The sequence below is a fragment of the Buteo buteo genome, chromosome 27 (genome assembly GCF_964188355.1).
Source record: "Buteo buteo chromosome 27, bButBut1.hap1.1, whole genome shotgun sequence".
Lineage (NCBI taxonomy): Eukaryota > Metazoa > Chordata > Aves > Accipitriformes > Accipitridae > Buteo > Buteo buteo.
In genome coordinates, this window is record NC_134197.1 from 10939661 (window position 1) to 10962985 (window position 23325).

The 23325-nt window shown below is 42.4% G+C and overlaps 1 protein-coding gene across 3 annotated transcripts in view; it reads left to right on the top strand.

The window, feature by feature from the left end:
• The first annotated feature begins 3118 nt into the window (after nucleotides 1-3118).
• MYH11 (myosin heavy chain 11) overlaps nucleotides 3119-23325 on the top strand; it is a 61727-nt gene continuing 41520 nt past the window's right edge. For all 3 annotated transcript variants that reach the window (XM_075058977.1, XM_075058975.1, XM_075058976.1), the window contains exons 1-3: nucleotides 3119-3255; nucleotides 9782-10140; nucleotides 15065-15221. In XM_075058977.1, coding sequence (XP_074915078.1) covers nucleotides 9799-10140; nucleotides 15065-15221 — 499 coding nt within the window. In that variant the 5' untranslated portion in view covers nucleotides 3119-3255; nucleotides 9782-9798. The remainder of the gene's footprint in view (nucleotides 3256-9781; nucleotides 10141-15064; nucleotides 15222-23325) is intronic.

The following is a 23325-nucleotide window of genomic DNA, read 5'->3' on the forward strand; positions in this document are numbered from 1 at the left end:
AGTTTGGTGTGGATATCAGGTGTGGAAAGCACTTTGGAAGAATTTAATCCACAAGTTAAAAAAAAAAAAAAAAAAATCCTTAAAACCAAATTTTTGCTCTCCCCTAGAATCAGAGGAAACTGTGTTTATGGACTCCACAGCATCAGTGCTGTTTCAGAGGTATTAGTTTCTGTCATGCACAGGGGAAATTTTTTTCTAAGCTTTATCAACATGCTCCAAGGAGTCGGTTACGCTTTCCTTCCTGAGCACCCTTTGTATCAAGCTGAATCTCAGTGTCAGTTGATCAGTTTTCCGGAGGAGTGATTATCATTGGGTGATTATGTTTAGGGAAAAAAAACCCTGAAATATTTGTTCACACTTGGAAAGACAACCTTTCAGTAGCAGCTGGTGTCCAACGGATTCAGAATTGACCTGTGTGCTTCACATACTTCACTTGACCTGCAGCCAGCATTAAGCACAAAGCTTAGTATTAAGCAGTTGGTGACTATTCAACCTTGTCAGACTACTCTTGTGATTAATAGTTCTAGTTTGGACACAGACTGTCCCTCCTGTTGCAAAAGCACAGCTCAACACAGGTGGTAACCCACCGGTGCGCTTGTCAGTTCCAATTACATACGTCACTGTAGAGAAACAGGGTTGGTAAAGTTAGGTAAAAACATTTTTTAAACAAAAATATTGCTTATCTGACACACATTGTTTAACAAACTAACATCACCATCAGTGCTTTTCTTTTTTTCCCTCCATTGTTATCAGGTTACACTGTGGTAAGGCAGTTGAAAGTTTCTTTCCTTCTTGAGTCCTCTTTTTTTTGCTTTCAAGTACAATATTTACAGTGCAAATTCAGCAAGGAGATATTTTAAGGGCAGGCTGCTCCACACTTTATTTTTTTCTAGAAAAGTAATTAAAACAAATAAAAAAATTGCAGGGGGAGGGGGGAGGAGATCAAATAAAGCTTTTTTGTTGTCACAAAGGCAGCTTTCATTCTGAGGCAACTTTGGTTTAAAAAAAAATACCACAACATTTAGGAAAGTCCAGCCAGGCTATTATATTGGTATATTCTTATGTTAACTTTTAAGTGAAGGTTGGAAGCCATGCTTACACTTAGCAGTTCCTACCCCACATGGCTCGAGAGTGCAACTGTCTCAGTCCCAGCAGTAATACTTTTTGGACTTTCCAGCTCCGTTTAATGTCACATCATATATCACCCTCCACCACTGCCTCTGTTAAACACGCTATTCAGGCAGCAAGCCTGCACGTGCACATGCAGTGGTTTGCAGACCAGCCAGAGTAATTTCCATTCCTTTTTAAGCTACTATTAAAATGTGTCTGGTTTTATGAAACAGCTGCATGGGTTTAAAAGCAACTCCTCAGGGTAACTTTGATGAATGTTAAAATGATCATACTTTTCAGAGGATCCCCTTGCATTTCATTATTTTATATTCATTATACTCCTATTTAAAAGCTAAGTTTGCAACTGAGAAACTGAAAAAAAAAAATAAAATAGGGTGAACTACCCTGCGAGGAACTTTCTGCTAACAAGGGCAAATTTCTTGGATTTACGTCTTGGCGATCATTTCCCCTGGCTTTGCTCCAACACAGTCACACGTGCACATGTCTGATATGACACTGCTGCCTTTCGGGTCCTGGGAGGGCTTTGCATGGCTACGTGGCAGCCCCGCACCTCAGCGGACGCTGACCCTCCATCTGGAAGGAGAGGCTGCAACTGCTGGGGCCGTGCGACTGTGTTGGCAAAGCTGGTCGTCTCCAGCTAGGGCCTGAACATGAGTCCGTACCTGATACTTCTGAAATGTCACGGGGAAAAAAAACCCATGCTCTGACCCCCTCTCCTCTTTGCCCAAATTTGTTCACCACCAGCCAGAGCTAGAAGAAGGGGCTACAGGTCTGTCGCACCTGCAAGTGCTGGTACTTTGACCGAGTGACAGCAGAGGTTTTCAGCCCAGCCTCTCCTCATAGGTATTTTTTTAGGATGCCGAGACCAATATGAGCCTCATCCATCTTCCCCAGGAGGGTTTATTTTCCAGAGTAGAAAGAGCTGTTAACGTCAAGAGAAATTATTTCACCCAGGACTGTGCTCTGATCCTTTGGGTATACACCATATTTAGTCTGTTGCTGAGAGGGGGTTGTTTCGGTATTTCGTATTTGGCACGTTGATGGGAATTCCTGGAGGATCCTAGCTTTCCCTTTTTGGGATGTCTCCATCCACAGGTCTTGCTGCACAAGGCTGTCGGATACTAACGGGGGAGGGAGGAGGGACAGCTGGGGACTGAAGGTTTGGGGGTATGAGCGAGGTTTGACGAGGACCAGATCACTCCCTAACCCCTGCAGGTCTGGCTCCCAGTGCCCCGTCCTCCTCTCCCCGCCAGCGCATGGTGCCTGCCGCCTGTTCTTTCCACTGCATCCCAGGGACTGTTCCCCCTCAGCTATTTATCACTTCTCTTCTTCCTTTTATGGGCAGAGGGAGGTATTTCTTATATATGAAAAAGTATTTACAGTCCTTTCTCAAGAGCTGAGCTGTGCAGCAGATCACAGGAGAAACTTTGGCAAACCCACTGGGGAGGTGGGAAACAGCCCTCTTGTTCTCGGGGGGCAAAGGAGGCTCAAACCAGCCCCAGGCTCCAAATGTCACACAAACACATGGAGTTCCAGAGCAACCTCCACCCACTCATCCCTGCTGTGATAGGAATAACCCTCCTCTCCCAAGCAACCCCTGAAGTCGGGGACTTATCTTAGCTGCAAGAAAACACGCTGACGGTGGGTGGGAAACCTCCTGTGCCACGCGGGACTGTGACCTGGCTTTGTCCTTCTAGGCAGGGGGCCACAAGGGGCGAGGATGCTGCCGGGGCAGGAAGGAGTTAAAGGCCCATCTGCCTGGCCAAACAGTTAAACCCTAGGAAAAAGCAAAAACTCTGAACTTGTGAGTTAGGGCACCCCTTCCACAGCTTTCCAAAAGCCAGCACCAGCCCACTTCCCTAAAGATCGGCTCGGGGCAGGGGCAGCAGCCCAGGGTTAGGCCCTGCTGGGAATGAGGTCCTTGGCTCAGTCTGTCTTCTTTAACCCAGGTAGCAAGAGGATTTTCCAGCAGGACGCGGTTTCCAGGGCCCCTCCCCATTGACAAGATTCTCCTCCTCTATATAGGGAGGCTGCAAAGGCAGCGAGGACTTGGACTGTCCCGGCTGGTGGCTGTACAGGTTCCCGACTCCCCAATTCACTCTCTGCTCCCCTAATTGGACACCTGTAAGTACCACAGGGGCCGGAGATCAATGCTGGGCACGGGGCTGGGGGCTCGCTGCGCTTTGGGATGGAGCGGTTTGGCAAGCTAACTATTATGCTACTTTGCAAACACGTTCAGTGAATTAACCTGCAGATAGCATACGAATTAGAAATGGGAACGGACCTATCGTACCAGCTCAAATGGCTTATCCTGATTTGTGTATTTCTGATCGAATTCTGTTTAAAATGCATTAGAGGCCATGCACGTTTGAAAGCGTGCACAGATGTTCTAGCCTGTTCCTTAGTCACTTCTAACACTGCTCTTGCTGAATCGAGCCTTAAAGATGCTGACTGCAGAGCATGAGTTGCGCTCCAAGCCCGCGGCAGCGCAGCCCGCAGGGTGCTGCACGCTGCCGGATGGTGGCAGGTACCCACTGCAATTAACCATCACCTCTGCATTCAGTAACGAAGAAACCTGGTAACCTGAGCTGCTGATCATCTTTAAGTATTTCTGCTTTTTCAGTCCTAATAAAGGAACTTAGTGCACTTCCCAGGCTGTTTAAAGAAAGTATAACCAAATAAAATAGTTTGTCAGTTAGTTGTTCTTTAAACAGGACAAATGCTTAAAAAATTAGAAGAAGAAATGGAAACATTTTTACAAAAATGCCTTACCATCATATACATATGTTTTTAACATGCTAGGAATAAAGTTTCAGTGAATTATCAGATTAGTTTTGCTTAACTACGCTAATTCAAGTGATTTTGAATGTGACATGCCTTTTTTTTATAAGGGAAAATAAAGCAACAAACTTTTAACAAAATACCGTGAGTAAATTAAGAAGACAGTAGATGGCAGTATAGAAAGCAGCTTTAGTGTCATCCCAGAAGTTCACTGGCTTCTTGCACTCACACACATATATATATATGTGTGTATGTGTGCATGTACACCTATAAAAATGTAGATATGTATGAGAGACATATGTCCATGCATAATTAAGAAGCAATACGAGATATTTTAAATATAAGGGAAATCAGAAGGTTTGTTAGTATTATCTAACACATCTGTCTCAGTAAAACCTTTTCTAAAATACACTTGTTTAAAAACAAGCCCACCTTCTCCTTCACTCAAAGCTTTGCCCTGACGGGCAGGTTGCAATAAGACTCTCTGGACAGACTGACTTGCTGAACTCCTGAAGTTCACAGTTCCCTCAAGCCACTTACACAGAGGCTAAAACGCTGAACTCCCTGAGAGGAAAGCACTTAATCAAGTAGTCACTTTAGTTTAGTACATGATACTCCTCTGGCTGTATTCGCCTGGACGTAAACAATGATTTTTATTATCTCATTTGCAATTGACACGCTAGTCCCTAAAAGGTATTTGTTTTGAATTTTTTATCATTACATTTTTGTGGAACAGCTTGTATTGAGAAGAACATCGCCATATATGGTAGCATGCATAGATGTATGCAGAGGATCCCGACTCTTTATAATTCACTGAGACTTATTAGTTGCAAATCTGTTGGCTTTTCTTTTAAGTATGTTAATTTTAGAAGAAGCCAAGAGCTAGAGATAGCTTTCCAACTTGTGCAAAGTCCAGTTAAAATATGGATTATTTATGCATTCTAATGAACATGCAGAATCTGATTTACTTAACAGAATAACATTTGGGAGTATGTGAAATAGCTGGTCTTTTCCAGAAAAAGGGAATCTATCTATCCCCACATGATGCAATTCAAGTATTCTTTCCTTCTTTTTTGATCTTTACAGTTTATAATACAGGTAATAACCCAGGCCAATTTCTTTGGAGTATTAAAAAAAGCTATCAAGTGTTTAATCAGAGTTATATAGTAACTTGCATCAACAGACATGAGAAGACTTGATAGGAGATCAAGGCACTTAGAGACAATTTGATTAAAGTACATGGAGAATGCATTAAAAAAAAAACAAAACAAAAAAACAACAAAAAAAAAGCCAGCCTGTGAAATTACTGAAAGTGTTCTTAAAATACAGACTTTCCCTCTTCCATGATTGAACATCCATAAACTAGTACTGATGATACCTCCATGTTCACATGAAAATGTCCATGAGAATAAGCATTTGAGTGGTGGTCCCAGTGACCAGGGGGGAGAAGTGAAAGGCCAGAAGGGATTGGTACCAGTGCTCGTGACAAAGCTAACTGTGCTGGGAAACCAGTTCCCAAATGAAGATCACAAGATTAGGATTCACCCCTAGATTTTCTTTTTTTCAAGCAATGCTCAGTTGGGTAATTCAGTTAAGTACTGGAAAAGTAAAAGATAAGCAACCTGGAAAGAACATAGTCAAGAACTACTGTAGCCTAAGAAATGCAGTTTGAGTCAAGCAGCAGGTTACTGCTACACTCTTCCTTCAGAAACCACTTATGAGAGTAGGACTTGGTTTCTGAAAATAATTCACATACTTGGTTATGTATTCCTCTGTTCTAATAATTATTCCCTGTACGGCTGTGATAAGCTTTTATACTGACATGCACATCCTGCAGAGGAAGGGAGAAGTATCCTTATCTTCTCATTAGGAGAAAAGCAGTCCCTCTAAGGTCTGACCCAGAAGGCAATTCTGCTTGGCCAATAACCTTGTCATTAAAGTGCACTTCCTGGAAATATTTATACTTTGTCCTTGGAATAATATACTCAGGATAAACTGATTGTAAAGACAGTATTCAACTTCTGTCACTGATAAGGGAAAAGGCAGTGAAGGTCAGTTAGATATATCTGCAGTGGGACAGCAGAAGGAAGAATAGAAAGTAAGCTGTGGAAGCATGCGTACCCATGTCTATTGCACATTTGGGGTTTAGACAAGTATAATGGGTCCAGTTTGGTGTGATTTGGCACATTTCTAAGGCAAGAAACTTCATATCAGTAGTATTTTTGTGATTGCTTTTCCTCGCTTTTCCCCCTCCCTTCCTGAGGACAGCTCATCTCTGAGTATAAAAGTATTTACCCTTGCACATGATTTGGGCTATCATCCACCTAAAGGAAGGATGAGAACCTCTTACCACCTCTCGCACAGATAAGATATTGGTCTCTGTTTCTCTCAGCTAGCCCTACAGACGAAACCCAGGAACTGGCTAAGGGGTAAATTTTGCCTTCTCAGGGAATGTTCTCAATAGGCAGTAATGAATCTTTCCCCTTGGCCCATTCCCCCCAATATCAATCATATGCTGGACCAGTGCAGTTCAGTCTCGATCAGAGAGGGACCAGAAGGTTTACTGCCAGTTATTAATCAGAAAGCTTCAGCAGTTCATTAGTTCAGTGCACAGCACCACACTGTGACAAATCTAGTTGAGTTTGTGGAGCTCATCTTCTACCGCTTCCATTCAGAAACCTTCCTTTGTTGTTAATATGCATTAATTAATATTCATTAATCTGTTAAACTATTAATATTCATTAATCCACACTTCATAACTGCACTTCCTTTTTTACTACAGTGGTGCTCAGCTGCTACTCAAACTTTATCCTCAGTTTCCAGAGGATCAATCATGAAAAGTTCTTTTTACACAAATCCATGTTTTCTCCTCATAGTGTTTCAGAGCTGTGATAAGATCCAGCTCGGACTGACTACTCCCTATTTCTTGTAGGGGGTCTATTCTTACCATGTTTAAACTAGTCAAACATAGTGCTTAGATCTAGGGCATAAAAACCTGTATTTCCAAGCTCTGCAGTTCATGCCACCTCTCATACCTTCCAACCTCATCTCACTTTCAAAAAGACTATATTTAAATAACAAGGTGCAGGAAGTTTCACATGCATGAAAAAGTAGGAGAACATAGTAGAATACAGACAGACCAGCTCTCCATTTCATGCTGTAATCTGTCAAAGATCTTTTTGACTTAGCATGTAACAAGGAAAGGAACTTTCCCTTGGTCAACAAAACAGCAAAAACTTTTGGGTCGTCCCCCCTGGTGACATGCTTTGTAGCAGGCCAACAGTTTTGTCTTCAACCGGGTTTTTGAGGTAGATGGTCAGGATGATTCAGCAGTTTGATTCCCACCATCATTGGTTGTGGGCAGCCTCAAAGTAGCAGGATTTGACTCTGTGAAACTCAGCTCCGCAGTTCAGTCTAATTTTTGGCATTTCTGACAGCAATACCAAATTCCCATTGATTTGAACGGGCTGTCACTTGGCACTTAGCCACGGGCAGCACAACACAACCTTTCTAATGCTTCAGGATGACCATACAGCGCTCTTCTGGGCCTAGGGTGGGCTGGAATCCTCCCACTCCGTTGCCGCTGCAGTTCCTCCCATGCTGCTGCGGCAGCGGGGCAGAGAACGGACCTTGGCCATTGCTACCGCAGTGGGAGGAGAGAGGCCACAGCAGGCTCCTGCTGCTGCCCCAGCCCCACGCTCCTGGAGCCGCAGCCTCACGCTCCTGGAGCCGCAGCCCCGGGGATGGGGCAGCGCTCCCTTCGTTCCTCTGTCCGGCAGGCTTCACCCTGCGGGCGCCAGCTGGAGAGCTCAGCTGGAGAGAATACCATCTCCATTATTGGAACTGTGTGCCTCTACCAGCCCTCTTGGCAAGGAGGGAACATTTTCTGCCTTAATCCACACAGAGGTCAAATAGTTTCCTCTCGCAGCTCTCTTCCAAGAATCCCCTGGGAGCAAGCAAAGGGCCACATCCTACAGAGCTCCCTTCCAGAGACTCGACAGCGGGGAACACTGCGCACAGGCCGGTGGCAATGCACAAATCCAAGCTGCTAGGGTCTCCCTCCCGTTCACCCGCACCACCACGCGCATTGCATGTGCATCGATGGCCTGGGTGAATTTTCCTGTTGGGGATTTCCAGGCAAGGCTGGTGGCTCTAGAACCAGTACCTTTAGAGGAAAGCTGTTCTTTTTTTTTAGAGGAGAGAATTGTCAAGGGAGTTTAAGGAACTGGGGCATCTAATCTCCACTGAATTTCAGTGGGATCATCTAACCCTCTTAGGCGCCTCTAAAATCCTGGTTTTGTTTTTAAGCTTTATGTCACCTTCTGCATGATCCATGCTTCTGTCTCAGACCCCTCACACAATCTGGCCTTGCAAAAAAAACATTAATCTGTGGGAAGGCTTCAGGGACAAATACTTGGAAACCAGTCTCTGATACTCCCAGAGCACAGGGTGTCCATTTGGCTACATACCACAGAGCTTGGTCTTTACAAATATCATTCTGCTTATGGGTTGATTGCTGACATCTTTAACAGTCAGTTCTCCAAGGTCCCTCAAGATTCATGTTTGTTTGAATGCTGCAAATATGAAATTCATTCTCAATAAGGAAATGAAACAGCCTCTGTCTCATAGGGATGTTTTTCTTGGGCACACACTCTTCCCTGCTCCCCACCGTAGCTCGTCCCCAGCTCCAGTCTCTGCTCCACTGCACGGCAGGTTTCCTGATCAGCATCATTCTTGTCCTGCCCTGTAGCAAACCACAAGAGTCCTCCGTTTACGCCTTTCCTCATTTAGAGCTGTCCCTCTGCATAGGACAGAGCAGAACGCTTATGAAAGCTCCAGCATTATCGGCACAGATCTTGCAGCTACATCCTAACTTGCAATGGCCAGAGCGGGAAGAAGCTGCCGCCTCCCTCTCACAGGCAGTGCAAAGCAGCCAACCCCCTCCCGTGGCTCTCACCTACGGAGCAGATACTTCTGGCTGCTTTATCCAAGTCCAACTGCACGGTGCTGTTTTATCCATTTACAACTGCACGACAGAGATGCATCATCCTTCCAATTTGAGCATCGTGGCTCAGAGTATCTAATAGCTGATGCAATTTCCAGGCTTGTTTTATTTCTTCTCTCTCTCATGTAGTAGATACTTACCCTTCATAAATGATCACCTCCTACTGTCTGAACCATGGAAAGGCGATAACTCTAAATCACTTCTCCTTTACCAGCAGTACTGATAACAATTCTTTTTCCTGTTTTTTCTTTTGGCCTGTTCTTAATCTTATTCTTCTTCAAATGAGATGGTATTAGAATGATTGGAAATAGTCCTTTGCAAGAAAAGTTCGTTTCTGTCCTTTCTGGACCATAGCTGGGGAACTGTTCTACTAGTTATTTTATTATTGCACCGGTATTTCAGTATGTGCCCAACAGTATTTGGGTGATGAGAGATTTTGTATGTATCTGAATTCAGTTAACTTTGTGATGGGCAAGAGATGAGGCTGCAGAAAGCTGTTCAGCTGGTAGGCTTGGTGCAGTCCTGCCAGTCTCATTGCACAGACATTAGTTATGCCTTACTTTTCCCTCTGATCTTCAGTAACATAAACAAAGTAATAAGCACAGGTGTCCTCATTTGGTTTAGTTCCATGAAGCTTTTGATTTAGGTGATTTCAGACACAGCAACAAAAGAATGGGAATCCGAACACAGATACTCTAAGGTATCTAAGCTGGCACCCAAAAGTATCTGCATAGAAATATGAGATATGACACAGGACCTATAGTGCTTTGGATCTACCACATGGCAGATTTGACAAATGTGTTTTGCCTGGAACATGTCCACATTTGCCTCCCTTCAAAGCAGAATATTTTGCTTCCTCAACAGGTGTCTACTGAGTCAAAATGGCTCAAAAAGCTCTCAGCGATGACGAGAAATTCCTCTTTGTGGACAAAAACTTCATTAACAACCCACTTGCCCAGGCTGACTGGTCAGCGAAAAGACTGGTTTGGGTTCCATCAGAGAAACATGGATTTGAAGCAGCAAGTATCAAGGAAGAGAAAGGGGATGAGGTGACAGTTGAACTGGCAGAAAATGGAAAGAAAGTGACACTGAGCAAGGATGACATCCAGAAGATGAACCCTCCAAAGTTCTCCAAAGTGGAGGACATGGCAGAGCTGACTTGCCTCAATGAAGCTTCAGTGCTGCACAATCTAAGGGAGAGATACTTCTCAGGTTTAATTTATGTAAGTAGAATCAAACATGCACACGGCATTTGCTATTACATGCTAACCATGTCCCACCACAAACAAGGTGTATTCCACTGTCAGGGATACAGTTCTTGCGTGTAACACTGCTGTGCAATTACTAACCCGCCAGTAATGGAATCCTAAACCAAAAATGTATTTAGTTCACTTTATTCCCCATGACCCTCCTGCTTCTTTAATAATTGCTTCTTTACTTAACTAAATTAAAACCCATGAAGGTTTCTTCCCCAAAACTTACGAATTCTGAAAGGATATTGTTGGCTTAGAAAGAACTCTGATAGCTGAACACCACCTCAGTCCTGCTGTTTAGAGAAAAAAAAAAAAAAAAAAAAAAAATCAATAGGGACTTCTGAATGACTTCAGTGCAAACCTGAGCAAGTTTCCAGTAACTTGCAAAAAGAACATAGGGAAAAGCCAAATCATGCAGCCATTTCTCAGGCAAAACTCCCATTGAAATGCAGCTGACAAGTTCTGGTTTGGTGGGTGCTCAAGTAAAACCTTATGTTTGAGTAAATGAATAAACCCACTGGAATTCAAGTGAGAGTACTCATTGAGATAAAGACATCTTAACAAGCAAAGCAAAAGCCATGCACACAACCAAAGCAAACCAAGGAATTCATTCACCACTTCCCATGGGCAGGCAGGTGTTCAGACACCTCCAGGAAAGCCGGGCTCCATCACACCTAACGCTTACTTGGGAAGACAAACACCATCACTCTGAACATCCCCCCCTTCCTGCTTCTTCCCCAGCTTTATATACTGAGCATGACGTCCTATGGTCTGGAATATCCCTTGGATCAGTTGGGGTCAGCTGTCCCGGCTGTGTCCCCTCCAACTCCTTGTGCCCCCCAGTCTCCTCGCTGGTGGGATGGGGTGGGGTGAGGAGCAGAAAAGGCCTTGGCGCTGTGTGAGCACTGCTCAGCAATAGCTAAAACATCCCTGTGTTATCAACACTGTTTTCAGCACAAATCCAAAACATAGCCCCCTACTAGCTACTGTGAAGAAAATTAACTCTATCCCAGCCAAAACCGGCACAGATGACAGACCACTCATGAGTGAAAGAAAGTGCAGAGCTTAAGTAACAAGGTTTTAGAAGCAGGAGTAGAGCTCTCTATTAATAATATGAGGAATGCTAAATTGGAAAGTAGGAAATGAAGCAGAAAATAAGACAGTTATATATAGTACAACAAAGGAACTATTTAATTGTTATGCATAACTTCAAAGAGCTAACCTCAAGGTCTTTCCTTCAGGAATGTACTAAAATGCACATCACCAAGATTTCTGAAAGAAGCTAGACTTTCCATCTTTTCAGTATTTGAGTTTATTCTATTTTAAAAGTTTGCAGGTGAGCATATGGACCTATGTGCTATTATATCAGAACACACAGCAGTAATTACTAAAATACAATTTATCTGAAAGTGTTCTATATTGTTGCAAGATCTAAAAAGAATCAGTAGAAGAACAGTGGGATAAAATGTGTGGTGTTTATTTCTTTGTTGTTGTTCTCAGCAACACTCTGCATAGATGTTCCAGGATATCCAATATGTTTACTTTGTGGATTTTTTGTGGAATTTTCACTTTCTACAGGAAGAGGAAATTAATTTCCAAAAGCAGATAATGCAATTAGAAACCAAAGAATTTTTCATGGAGACAAAAATGGAAGTGTATCTGAAATTAAGTTTTCTTTCTCAAGAGACTAGATTTTAAGATGGTGGTAAATTAATAGTTACAAAGAAATTTTTTTTACTTGCATTGCAACAAGTTATTAATATTTTCAGTAACTAAAACCTGCTTAAAACTGTCCAGCCTTACACAGTGCTGCCCTACTAGATACTGTCATACCTTCTAAAAAAAATAGGGGGCATCTAAACAGAATTTGAGTCTCATCCACTTGCAAAACCAACTGTAAACAGCCATCTCCTGGCTTTGCCATGCAATGCCTACATTGCCTCCCTTGGAGTCCCACACATACAAAGAAAACATGACCTTAATATCTTCCCCTTTAGAGCATCACTGATGCAAATGGGATTCCCAATTCTGCTAAAGAAAAAAGTCAACCTAGAAAAAGAAAAAAAAAAAGAAAAAAAACAAGAAAACCCCCACAAATAACCTGTCCCTTGCATTTATATTAAATGTTATTAAATAAAAAGATTCAATGCAGAAATTAACAGAGTGACTGTACACTGGAAAAAGACCCTGGACTTTTCCTTCATCACAGGTAATTAAGAAAGAAGGGCAAGAAATGTGTTGCCACTAGCTCATGTTTCACATTGCTCAGAACAAACAGAATCTGCCTTGTCCGCATGCAAATTAAACCAAAAATTATTATATAAATATCAGTAAAATAGCAACGCACCTTCAGTGGATTTGCGAGTAGAATCAAGTTTCTTGTACCTGTATTCATAGGCACTACCAATTCAGTCTTCGCCTAACAGTGCAAAATGTTTTCTTAAAGACAGATAACTATATATGCATACTGGAACCAGAGGTGGGATTCTTCTGCCCACACCTAGTCATTTACAATGTAGATGTGTGTATTTGTGCCAGTCTCTCTTAAATATCCTTCAGCGGCGGCTGTCCAAGGGATACACAAGCTGAGGTCTCCTATGGACACTATCCTTAGGATGCTTCAAATCATGTCCTGCCTCCAAACCGTCTAGGGAGAGATACAGCTGGGGTCCCCCTCTCTGGCTAGACTGTGCCCCAGGGAGAATCATTTAAGGCACAGAAACTTCAAACCACCCACTTCCAATCACACACTTAGCCAACTGGCTTGCTTACCTTCAAAACATCACACGTATTAATCCGGTTTCCCCAAATCCTTGCAAAGCAGGTGCCTAGAACTACAATCACTGAAACCGAGAGGTCTTGGTCAGCTTTCCCAACATGAGAGATGATATCAGTCACAGTCCAGTTAGAAATGGGGATTCCTGAACGTCATCAGCTCAGGCTTTTGCCCTGCCTTAATAACCTGCTTCTTGTGCCTCAGAGTTAGCTCTTCAAAGGTATCTTACTGTATGCCTGGGTGTGCAAATAGCCCTGCATGTGGCAAGTCAGGAAAATGCCTAGAAATCTCAGGGAAAGGAGGCCTAAATAATTTCCTGCATTGGAAATTTTCTTTCCTATTATTTTACTTGGTTGGGAATGATTAGTTGAGTGCATACAGTAAAACTATTTCTACTGAAAAAAAAGACCTTGCTGTCCTTTCCTCAAGGGCCTTGGTGGTCATTCTAGAATAAAAATTGTCACTTTTCAAGTGTATTGTCCCCACAGCACTGAAGTTCATTTTGACACCATTAGCACAGAGTTTCAATCTGAACTCCAGCTTCAATGAAAATCCGGCACAGTAATTATCTACCTTCCACCTCAAGAGTTTTAGCTTGGGGATATTGAGAGCTGGCAAGGATCTTGAGCTTAATTTTCTTGTTGTCTGACCTGAGACTGTGGTGACGCAGTCACAACCTGAAACAGTAGGAGAGGTCCTGATCACCACCCGCAGCACCCCAGAAGTTCTCCTGCCCAGCGTGGAGCACCCAACCTGCTCCTTCCTCGCTGCTGGAGGCTGATGGATGCTCTCGCCGTGTTTGCTGAATACCATATAAAGTGTTCAGGCTGTGCCGAGGCTGTGTTGTGCCATTTCCTATTATGGTCAGGAAAGGGAAATCCCTGTGCCCAGAGCCAAGCTTCCCAGATGCCATTTTGCAGTCCTGCGCTGCAGTGCTTCCTACGGGGGAACCGAGGCAGCTTGAGCCATCCTCGGACACAGCCCTGAGATTAAGGCATGGCAGCAGCTGCACACCACAAAGCACTCATTCACACAGCATGGCAATTTAAAAAAAAAAAAAATCCAAACCCACTTATGCCTAAGTCAGAAAGAGCATAATTTCATTATTTCAGTTTTTTTAACTGGCATGGTTTGAAAACTAACAGCCATAGGCCAGCTTAAATATCACAATACTCCTGCAATTATAATCTCATAACTTTGTAATTTTTTATTTTGGGGTTTTAAAATTTTTATTTCTAATGAAAAAGCCTTGCAAATTGCTTACTGTTAGTAATTGTTTATGAAATATGGCTCACCATCTATTTTCATATGCTATTATTTCTGCTCTAGTTCAATAGCTGGAGCATTCCGAAATAAAGGAAAACTAAAAAAAAAAAAAAAAAGAAAAAAAACCCCAACAACCAACTAACAAAACCTGGATGAACAGTTATCAGCTGGTAGCCACCATTCTTGTTGGTTTATGTATGTATTTTTATATTACTACCTTCATTAAGCTGTAAACAGAAACCACATTTTTCCTTAAATTTCTTACAGAAATAATCATGTAGTAAAGGCATGACTATTCCATTAAGACATCTATTTGGAACTTGAGTAATTTTTTTCAAGGACTCTCATCAATCATCACTGTTATATGGTATTCATATAATCTTTTTTTTAAAAAAAGACCTTCTTCTAACATCAATCCAAGCTTCTTCCCTAGGATTTCAGTTTACAAAATTTGACCCCTACCTAAGCAAGGACATACCCTGGTATGAAAACACATGTATAAAGAAATATTATGTATTATTACAGTAGTTACATCACCACAGATAAGGGTGATTCACTATGTACTGAAAATAACTGAAGTCGAGAAGCTCTAATATCAGATCATGGTATTTCTACAGATTACTAAATTCACATACTTTCTAGCGGTTTGCTTATTAGAAATAATTATTTGTGCACTTGGAAACCACCCATACACATACATTCAGAAAATGCTGCTTCATTTGTTACACTAGGCAGAATACAAGAGTGTTATTTGCTAAAATCCTGTTAGTTCAATGTAGCTGATGCCTGTGTTTCCCAGACTAGGCATGGCACATGATATTAATTCCAGTTTTTATTTGAATTTCCTTGCAGACTTATTCAGGTCTCTTCTGCGTTGTAATAAATCCATACAAACAGCTGCCCATTTATTCAGAGAAGATTATTGACATGTACAAGGGAAAGAAGAGGCACGAGATGCCGCCTCACATCTACGCTATCGCGGACACAGCCTACAGGAGCATGCTGCAAGGTAGGCCAGTTTAATGCTGCAGTCCTTAGAAATCGCTGCCCACTAACGTGGGAGAAAACACCTTATAACTCCACATGTGCTCCTGCAAGAAGCACAGCCAGAAAAGATCTGTTACGGAGGGTGACACGGCCTTTCTAGAAGTTTCAGAGGAATTCTTTGGCAGGAACGGCGGTCCACAAACACTGTGACTCAAAAAGGAAAAACAATCCTTTTACCCATCTGTGTTGAGGCATGTGGGAAGGTTTCAAAGTCAAGCAAATAGTTTTGGCAAATACGGGCATGGAAAATGCTCCCTCTCCACCAGTGGGGACTATTCCAAAGTTAGCTGCTAGCGCTGCTGGATCTGTCGGCATTGCTCCTCTCTCTCTTTCCCCTAGCAAAGCAAATTCAAATAATGTTTTGGGGCTACTTTCATTACAGGCTAATGCTTTGGAGCCCTGAGTTGAGTTGTGCTCTGTTTTCTAACAATAATGGCAACGAGCAGCAATGGGAAGGCAGTCAGGCCCCAAATGGTGCCAACAAAACCTTCAAAATTCACAGTGCTCTCCTCCTTCTGCAGTCGCTATTGACAGACTGAAGGGGTTTTGCTCTAAGGAAAAATCATAACATAGGGATGAAAAAGCTATAGTGATGAACGTATGAGGCTGCAACACCTACAGACTACAGGGACATGACCAGTTAGCAATCTCGCAGCCACCTCAGGTACTCCAGGAAACCAGGACTCTACAAAACGCTTTGAAATTTGAATGCCCTCATTAGGAGCCTGATCCTGTGGAAATTCTGACTGGTAACTATGGCTCAGCAAGGCTTCCCAGTTTGGACCTTAAGGATTTAAAGGTTTAAAGCTTATGAGGTTTAGGTCTGACTGGTGAAAACAATAAACAGCATCTCAAAATTTCAGTTTAACAGCTAGATTAGTACCCCATATTGATTTATTTGTAATATTTACACACATACACAGAACAGTGATTGTTTCGGAGAAACTAATCCATTCAAACCCACTGCATACTTTATCTGACTATGCAAATGAAATTACACAGTATTTCTCCAGATGCACAACACATCTTAATCACAAGTATTGCAGTACTCCTGTACTTATCCTACTTGAAATATGAGCCTGATGAATTTACTGGAAGTTACAAGTAGTCAGTTTGCCATATCATAGTTAATTGCTATTTTCTAAACCAAGATTTAGACTAGACAAAGTCCTTCCCCACAATGAAAAAAGATCAACTTATATGTGTGTGCCAGGCCATCAAATCCACAGAACTATAATTGCCCAACCCCAGGCAGACTGCTACTGACTGAAAATACCAATCAAAGCCCTGTCATTTTGTTACAAGCAACATATATATATACACGCGCACGCACACACACACACCCCCAATGGTGATTGATATCAAAACCAGTCTTTTCCCCCCCCAAAAGTCCTGAGTACTCATCTGTACTAACTGTAAAACTAACAAAAGAATCCTGATAACAAAATCCTTAGAACTTCTGAAGATTAAACTCCTGAAGATTATTTACTTAAGTTGATTACCTAATTATAACTTAGGTTCCTGACTTTAGAATCTTATATTTCCAGATATAAGAGTGTTTGAAATATAGTTAATTCAACTCTAGACCCAGAGAACTAGGTATCTGCTTTACAATATCAACCTTTTTTCTTCCTATGGCTTATGTGACATTTCTTTTCAGGAGCTATTTCTGTTCCTTTATTTGAGTGCATTCCAGAAGGCAGAGCTGCAGTACAGCAGAGAAGGAGGATCAGTAAAGCAACAATAAAAGACATCCTGAAAACAGACCATCCTCTGCACTATAACAGCAGAGTTATTCAGGAAGACAGGCATATAAAATATGTTTAGGACTAAGGGAACAGGTGCTTTTAAAATAACATGATTCAGTAAATACCATTTTTGATGTAACCACAGTTATAGGAAACTTACTTGGCATAAGCTCATCCCACTAAGCCACAGGCACGTATCTGCCTTCCAGAGCATCTCTTGACCACTGTACTCTGCAGCCAGCACTGTACAGGGCTCCAACAGGCCCTGAAGTCAGAGCAGTCTTCTTTCCTCAGTTCCTTTATTTAAGCAGCAAGCCTTGCAAGGGAGCTCTGCAAGAAGCTTCCAGCTCCTGCAGATCATTAGCAGTGTTCTCATTCAGCTGTGCAGAATACAGCTACTTGTCCCTAAAAACGGGATGGGGAAAAACAATTAGGAAAGGGCTGCAAGCTATCTGCAGGAAAGAGAAAAAAAATGTAATAATACAGCCTATGCTGAAAGAGGAGAATTGTTTTGGCCTGGAAGTACATGAGTTTTCTGCTTAACGTAAAACTAGTGTCAGCACAGATCAGCCAGCAGCGTAAGGGCCTCTTTCACTCTTCCTCTCTCTGTCTCCTGTCCTTCCTAACGTGCTCTCCCAAGCAGCAGTTAAGCCACTGGAGCTGGCTTGCCCTTCATTGTGGTCATTAACTGCACCTAGAACAGCCTGGGTTCAGCTATGACTCCCAGGCTGGGTGCTGGGAGGAGGAGGCAGTAAGAGTGCATGCTTCTTTCTGTTCACTTTTTTGATGCTCATAATAATTTCCTGGCCCCACCAACTCTTGGGGAAGCTTTATGCCTTGTTATCCATGTGCTCCCTTTGCAAGGAATTCTTGACAGCAGAGAGAAGCAGGAGAGCAAGTGGAAAGAAAAGAGAAGGGAATAGATCATCAGTTGAACCTTTAAGAGAATGCTCTTCCACAACGTCCCATCCTAACCATGCACAGCTGGCATGGCAGCTGGGGAGCAGTCCCACAAGAGCTTGCATCACAAGCCCAGGACACCCACGCTTTACTTGCTTATTTACTTGGACATACCATTTTGGAGTCTCTCCATCTCTGAAGAGGGCCCCAGCTGGTTTTAAAGCTGTGCTTTTGTTTGTAAAAATGTACTCATGTTTTGTGCATAAAGCTAAACCAAACCTCAAAATAACTCTGTTATTCGGCCAAATTATGTTCACATTGGGGTGGTGAAAGTGGGCATCAACGTGATTGTGTGTGTGTGTGTGCACCCAACACATACAGACATAGAGAGCTTCATAGTTTTTTGTAAGCATATTTGCAAATGGAATATAAAAAAAAATTCTTACTCATAAACATAGATCAGGGCACTGAATGTTTTCCTTGTGAAATTTCAGTATTGCTCCTTATCTGGGAAACTTGCATAGTTTCTTCTTGCCAAAGTAAAATATATCTTAGATTCACAAGACTGAAGAATTACATTCTGGTACTTCATGACCAGGGCCACTTGGCCAACAGCAAACAGCTTGTTCAGATGCCTCAGGGAACCTTTATCTTTTGGTGAATCAAGTCTCAGTGTCTGAAAATTGCCGGTCCTATTGCAGGCTCATCATCTGGGAATCAGCCCTTCACATTCTCACCCTCTCCTCTGCTGGCACAAGCATCCAGCAAAACACGTGCGCTGTGCACACTGCATTCTTCCTCTGCTTTAGAGACTTGCTTGGTTAATGTATTCATTAGGGATGATGTTTAAGTCCCATCAAAGTTGTTCTGGTAATAACACTTAGGCACGGTTAACAGAAATCAGATAATTGGACTTTCTTCCAAATATGCAGAAAAGCTGACATCTCACAGGACACAGGAATTAACGAAAATGTTGGCTGGGCAGAGATAAAATTTCCACTTGTTTCAAGTGGTTCTGAGTACCTAAAACCCTTTTACAAATCACAGTCATGTTGTCTCATGCTCAAACCGGGGTGCTTGATGTCTTGTTGAATCTACCGACTACCACGTCACTAATGCAGTATGAGCATTGCCCAGGCACAGTCACTGATGCTCATTTCCAGCCAGAACAAGAATAAACTTTAGTTTTCTTTAATCTAAAAGACCAAGAGAATATAACATCCCACAAGAGCATTTTGTAAGTGTATCTGTCCCCAGGAGCTGCCACGCTGAACTGGGCCCCACTGACCGTCTTTACAGACAAGCTAGCTGACTACTGCTACACTTAGAGACTGCAATCATAAAAAAATCACCCTGTGCTTCTGCACCCACCTGTCTCTCCTGTGTTTTGGATGAAGTACCTCCCCAGTGGCACAGCTGCCACAGGAAGGGCTCAACCCCCATTCCAACCCCTGCACTGCCAGCACCAGTCTTCATGCAGTCATGACTCAAAACTGCTCCAGGCAAAAACCATGCCTTGCTTTTTGCTGAATTAGTTTTTAAGGTGCGTCACCCCCTCCTGGTACGCAGTGTGACTGGATGAATGCTGGTAACAGCAGCGAGGAGAGGGCAGTGCAGGCCAGGGAAAAGGCACTGGAGCTGGGTGCGTAACTTCTCCCTGCAGCACTGCCAGCTTCCAGTGATGATGGAGCTGAGACACCAGTCCAGTAAGGATGAGTAATTCTGCTGCCTTCTGCCATCTTCCCTGCATGCAGCAAACAGCAAATAAGTGATAAACAATACAAATGTGAAAAGTCAGGTTATGTAGCAGTAGTAATAGACATAAAGTTTTCATGTGGATGATTAGGCTTTTATTAAGTTCTCTGGCAATAAATCATCATGGAAAATATATATTATGGTTTTCTGCAGATTCAAGAAGGTTATCTATTTTCTGCAAAGCCATTTTTATGCAAGCTTGAGTTAAAGATGGAAAAACAAACAACTTGGTAGTTACTGGGAGGTATGGGAGGGAAACACAGTTCCCAAGATCTTAGAAAAGGAGGCTGCTGTGAAAAGCCATCTGTTTACTATGTCCTTAGCAGGACTGTACAGAAATGTCCCCATTAGGAAGTGTCGTTATTAACAAATGTAAAGAAGCAGTAAGTGAGTGTTGGAACATGGCTTCAGTCTGGTTTTTTCCTTTTATGGTAAAGCTGCCAACTTGCTGCTTCATTGTGATAAACCATCTGATTTTGTTTGTGATTAAGCAGAGTTAGCTGGTCTATCAAAAACAGAGGGGCATATGATTCTTACAAGCAATCTGGAGGTGTTTGGTAAAAAAGCTGAGCAGATTCCAGAAAAAAAAAAGTTAACTGCATGTTTAGGAAAGCTGGTAGGGTTTAGAATGTAAATGTAGATCTCTATGCTATTAAAAATTGAGGAGAAAATTAAGAAAAATCCAAAATATCTAATAGAGACATACAGGAGGTGGATATGATAGTCTTCCAGGTAGTGTAAAATTTTTTAAAAGGGCATTAACCAAAAAACATATTGGAATCTAGAAGACATATTTTGTTAATTTTAAGCCCCAGGAATTATGTTTAAGGAGTTTTATTCATGCAAGTCATTTTTTTCTTATAGATCCACCCACATAAAGTTGCAGACTCCCAAAATAGGGCACAGTCCTTTTTATATAGAATAAAATATTCCAGAGCAGAAAAAGGAGTAATCGAATGGGAGAGCCCTTGAAAGTAAATGAGACCAGTATCTGCAGCTCAAGTCATAACAGAATAGGATTAGGTTTCCTGATAATTTTCATCCTTACCTCTGCAATTTGTTAGAACTGCTGAAGGAAATAGAGAAACATCTGGAATTCTCCCTCCATGAATGTGCACAGGACAGTTTGTCAGCATGAGGTTTCGCAGGACAGGTTGCACAGTTCAGCAACGCAGGGCTGAAAGCTTCAAGACTTCATATGGCTGCCAGACACAAGGGAAGTTAGAAGGGGATAAGTCCAGTGACCGAGAGAGAAGCTTGCAAGAATGCCATGGGGTTGTTCACCTACAGAGAACTGGCAAATCGCATAGGTCCAATCCTGGAAGCCTTTCAGACTACAAGAGAAAGCTGAAAGCGAATAAATAATTTTGATTTTCCCTCCAAGAGCCCCCAGTAGTCCTCAAGCAAGTTGCTGTCAGTGAGAGTCACAAAGTGCTGCTTCACCAGAAGGCATCTTTGGAGAGCCAGCAACCGCCCACCAGACCCTGCTTTCAGGGGGACTTACTTTTCAAACAGAAGACTGCTTTCTTTTCAAAGACCCACCATTCCCTCCATTTTGCTCTTATTCCCATTTCAGCGGGATTTGTTCCCTGTACCTGCATGAGGGGCTAGGCTGATTGAGTCCAAAGAAATTCAGTAACTCAGGCTTGGCTTGCACAGCCTGTTCTCTATCCCAGAGGGTACTTGGTGCAACTTCTGACCTTCCTAATCCTTCTTCTGCTCTTACATTTCAGCAAAGGTGCCCATGGGCATGCACTCATACAAACGCCTGTGGTGGGCCAGTTTATGAGATACCTTCAGGAAGGCTTTTTCACTTACTGGGGAGCAAAACAAGGGCAGCAGTGGGCAGCAAAGTGTAGTGAGAAAATACTTGGCTTGGAGGAGACGAACTTTTTCTAATGTTCCCTGTGCTCAGAAATTCCACTGGCAAGTCCGTATTAAGGAGTCACTTTTATTTTCTTTATGGTATTTATGGGTTTGTGATGCAATATCAATATATGCCCATGGTTTCTCTTTACACAACAGTGTATTTTTAGCAAAAATTCTACCGTGTTCTCACTTTTTTTAACTTAAAAAAAAAGCCTAGCTCATATCCTGCAGTGAAAAATAAACATGGCTCACAGCTCCTCTCCTCCCATATGTTTATGTGAAAGAGTCCTGCTGTGCTGATTGCTGACAAATATTTCCAATAGAAATGTAATGAGTCATTTTGCACCAATTTACTGAATAAAGCAGTTAAGTGGCACCATTTGCCGTGTGAGTGATCAATAAAGCAGTTAATATTACAGCTATTGAGGAACTGGGAGTAAACCAGTTGTTTAATATCAGTCCAAGCCATAGCAGAATCCTCTACTGCTTTTCCTAGGCTGGCTGTGGTCCAGGCAGCAATTACAACTTGCAAGCTTAATAGGTTGAATTTATCTCCATTATCTCTACACAGTACAGAAAGCTTGTTTATCTCATGATATTTATTACATACAGGGTCAGCAATAGGGGCAAGCAATCAGATAGGTAGCCCTGCAAGTCACCCCACACACTGAATAAAGGAGGAAGGAGTTCATGTCTTAACCTCTGAGCCGAGGCTCTGCTGGGCTAATGCTACCTCTGCATTTGATAAGTAATGCCAAACCACACAGAAACACTCTCTTCTGCCTTAATTATCTGCCTCAAGTCTCAGATTTATAAACTCTGCACACTTTAAAAAAACGTATTTGACCTGCCTGGGAATTTATTTTCCTAAGTCAGAAGATTTTTCTACAGGCTGTGCAGTGACAGCCTTACTCAAAGAAGGGCCAACTTCAACGCCAGGGCAGGTTGCTCAGAGCCTTGGTCAAGTCTACTTCCAAATAGCTCCAAGGGTGGAGATACCACACCTCTCTGGGCAACCTGTCCCAGCGTTTGACCATTCCCACACTGAAAAAAATTGTTCAGAACTGCTCACAGCAAACATGCTAGTCATGCGTCTTTACATAGAGGAAAAATTGTAAAGCCTCCCATTACCACAGACTTGTCTGGAAGTCTTGCTTCAGTGGAGCTTTACAAAACAGTTTAGCATTGTGGAGTGCATTGTGAAACCTCAGTGGGTGTTCACTGTCCATCACAGCCTAGAGATCTTAGCCTGAGGTCAGCCTGTTGGTAGAAAATTCTGTGTAAAGTTCTGAATGTAAAGAGAAACTCTGACTCCAAAAGCATAAGCAGGGAGGAATGCTGCAAGAGCAGGTTATGGAGCTAGGATGCGATCCTAAACCTTCCTGCAGCATTACAGTGTACTGGACTCTGCTGCGCAGAAACCTCTTACATGGCTCACATAGTAGAAATGGAGACTTTGGCCCACCTTTTTATAAATCTTGATCCAAAAGGTGGATTGTAGTAAAAAGCATGAAGAGTACTTACGTACGTGGTGACATGCTCTTGTAAAATATGTGAAGTATCTTGTTTTATCTTACTCTTTGGAGGACATCTCAAGAAATTACTTGTCTTCTTGATAAAAGTTGTCTCTCAGTCTGAAATGAAATAGAAAGTATATTATTATTCAGGCATTTGAACTGCTCTGCTATCAAGATTCAAAGCTTTGCATGACCAGCTTAAAACATTTTAGGTTTTGATGCCTTATCTGTCCAGACTGTCTCAAGTGGGCTGCTAGCCATACTTCATAAGCATAGT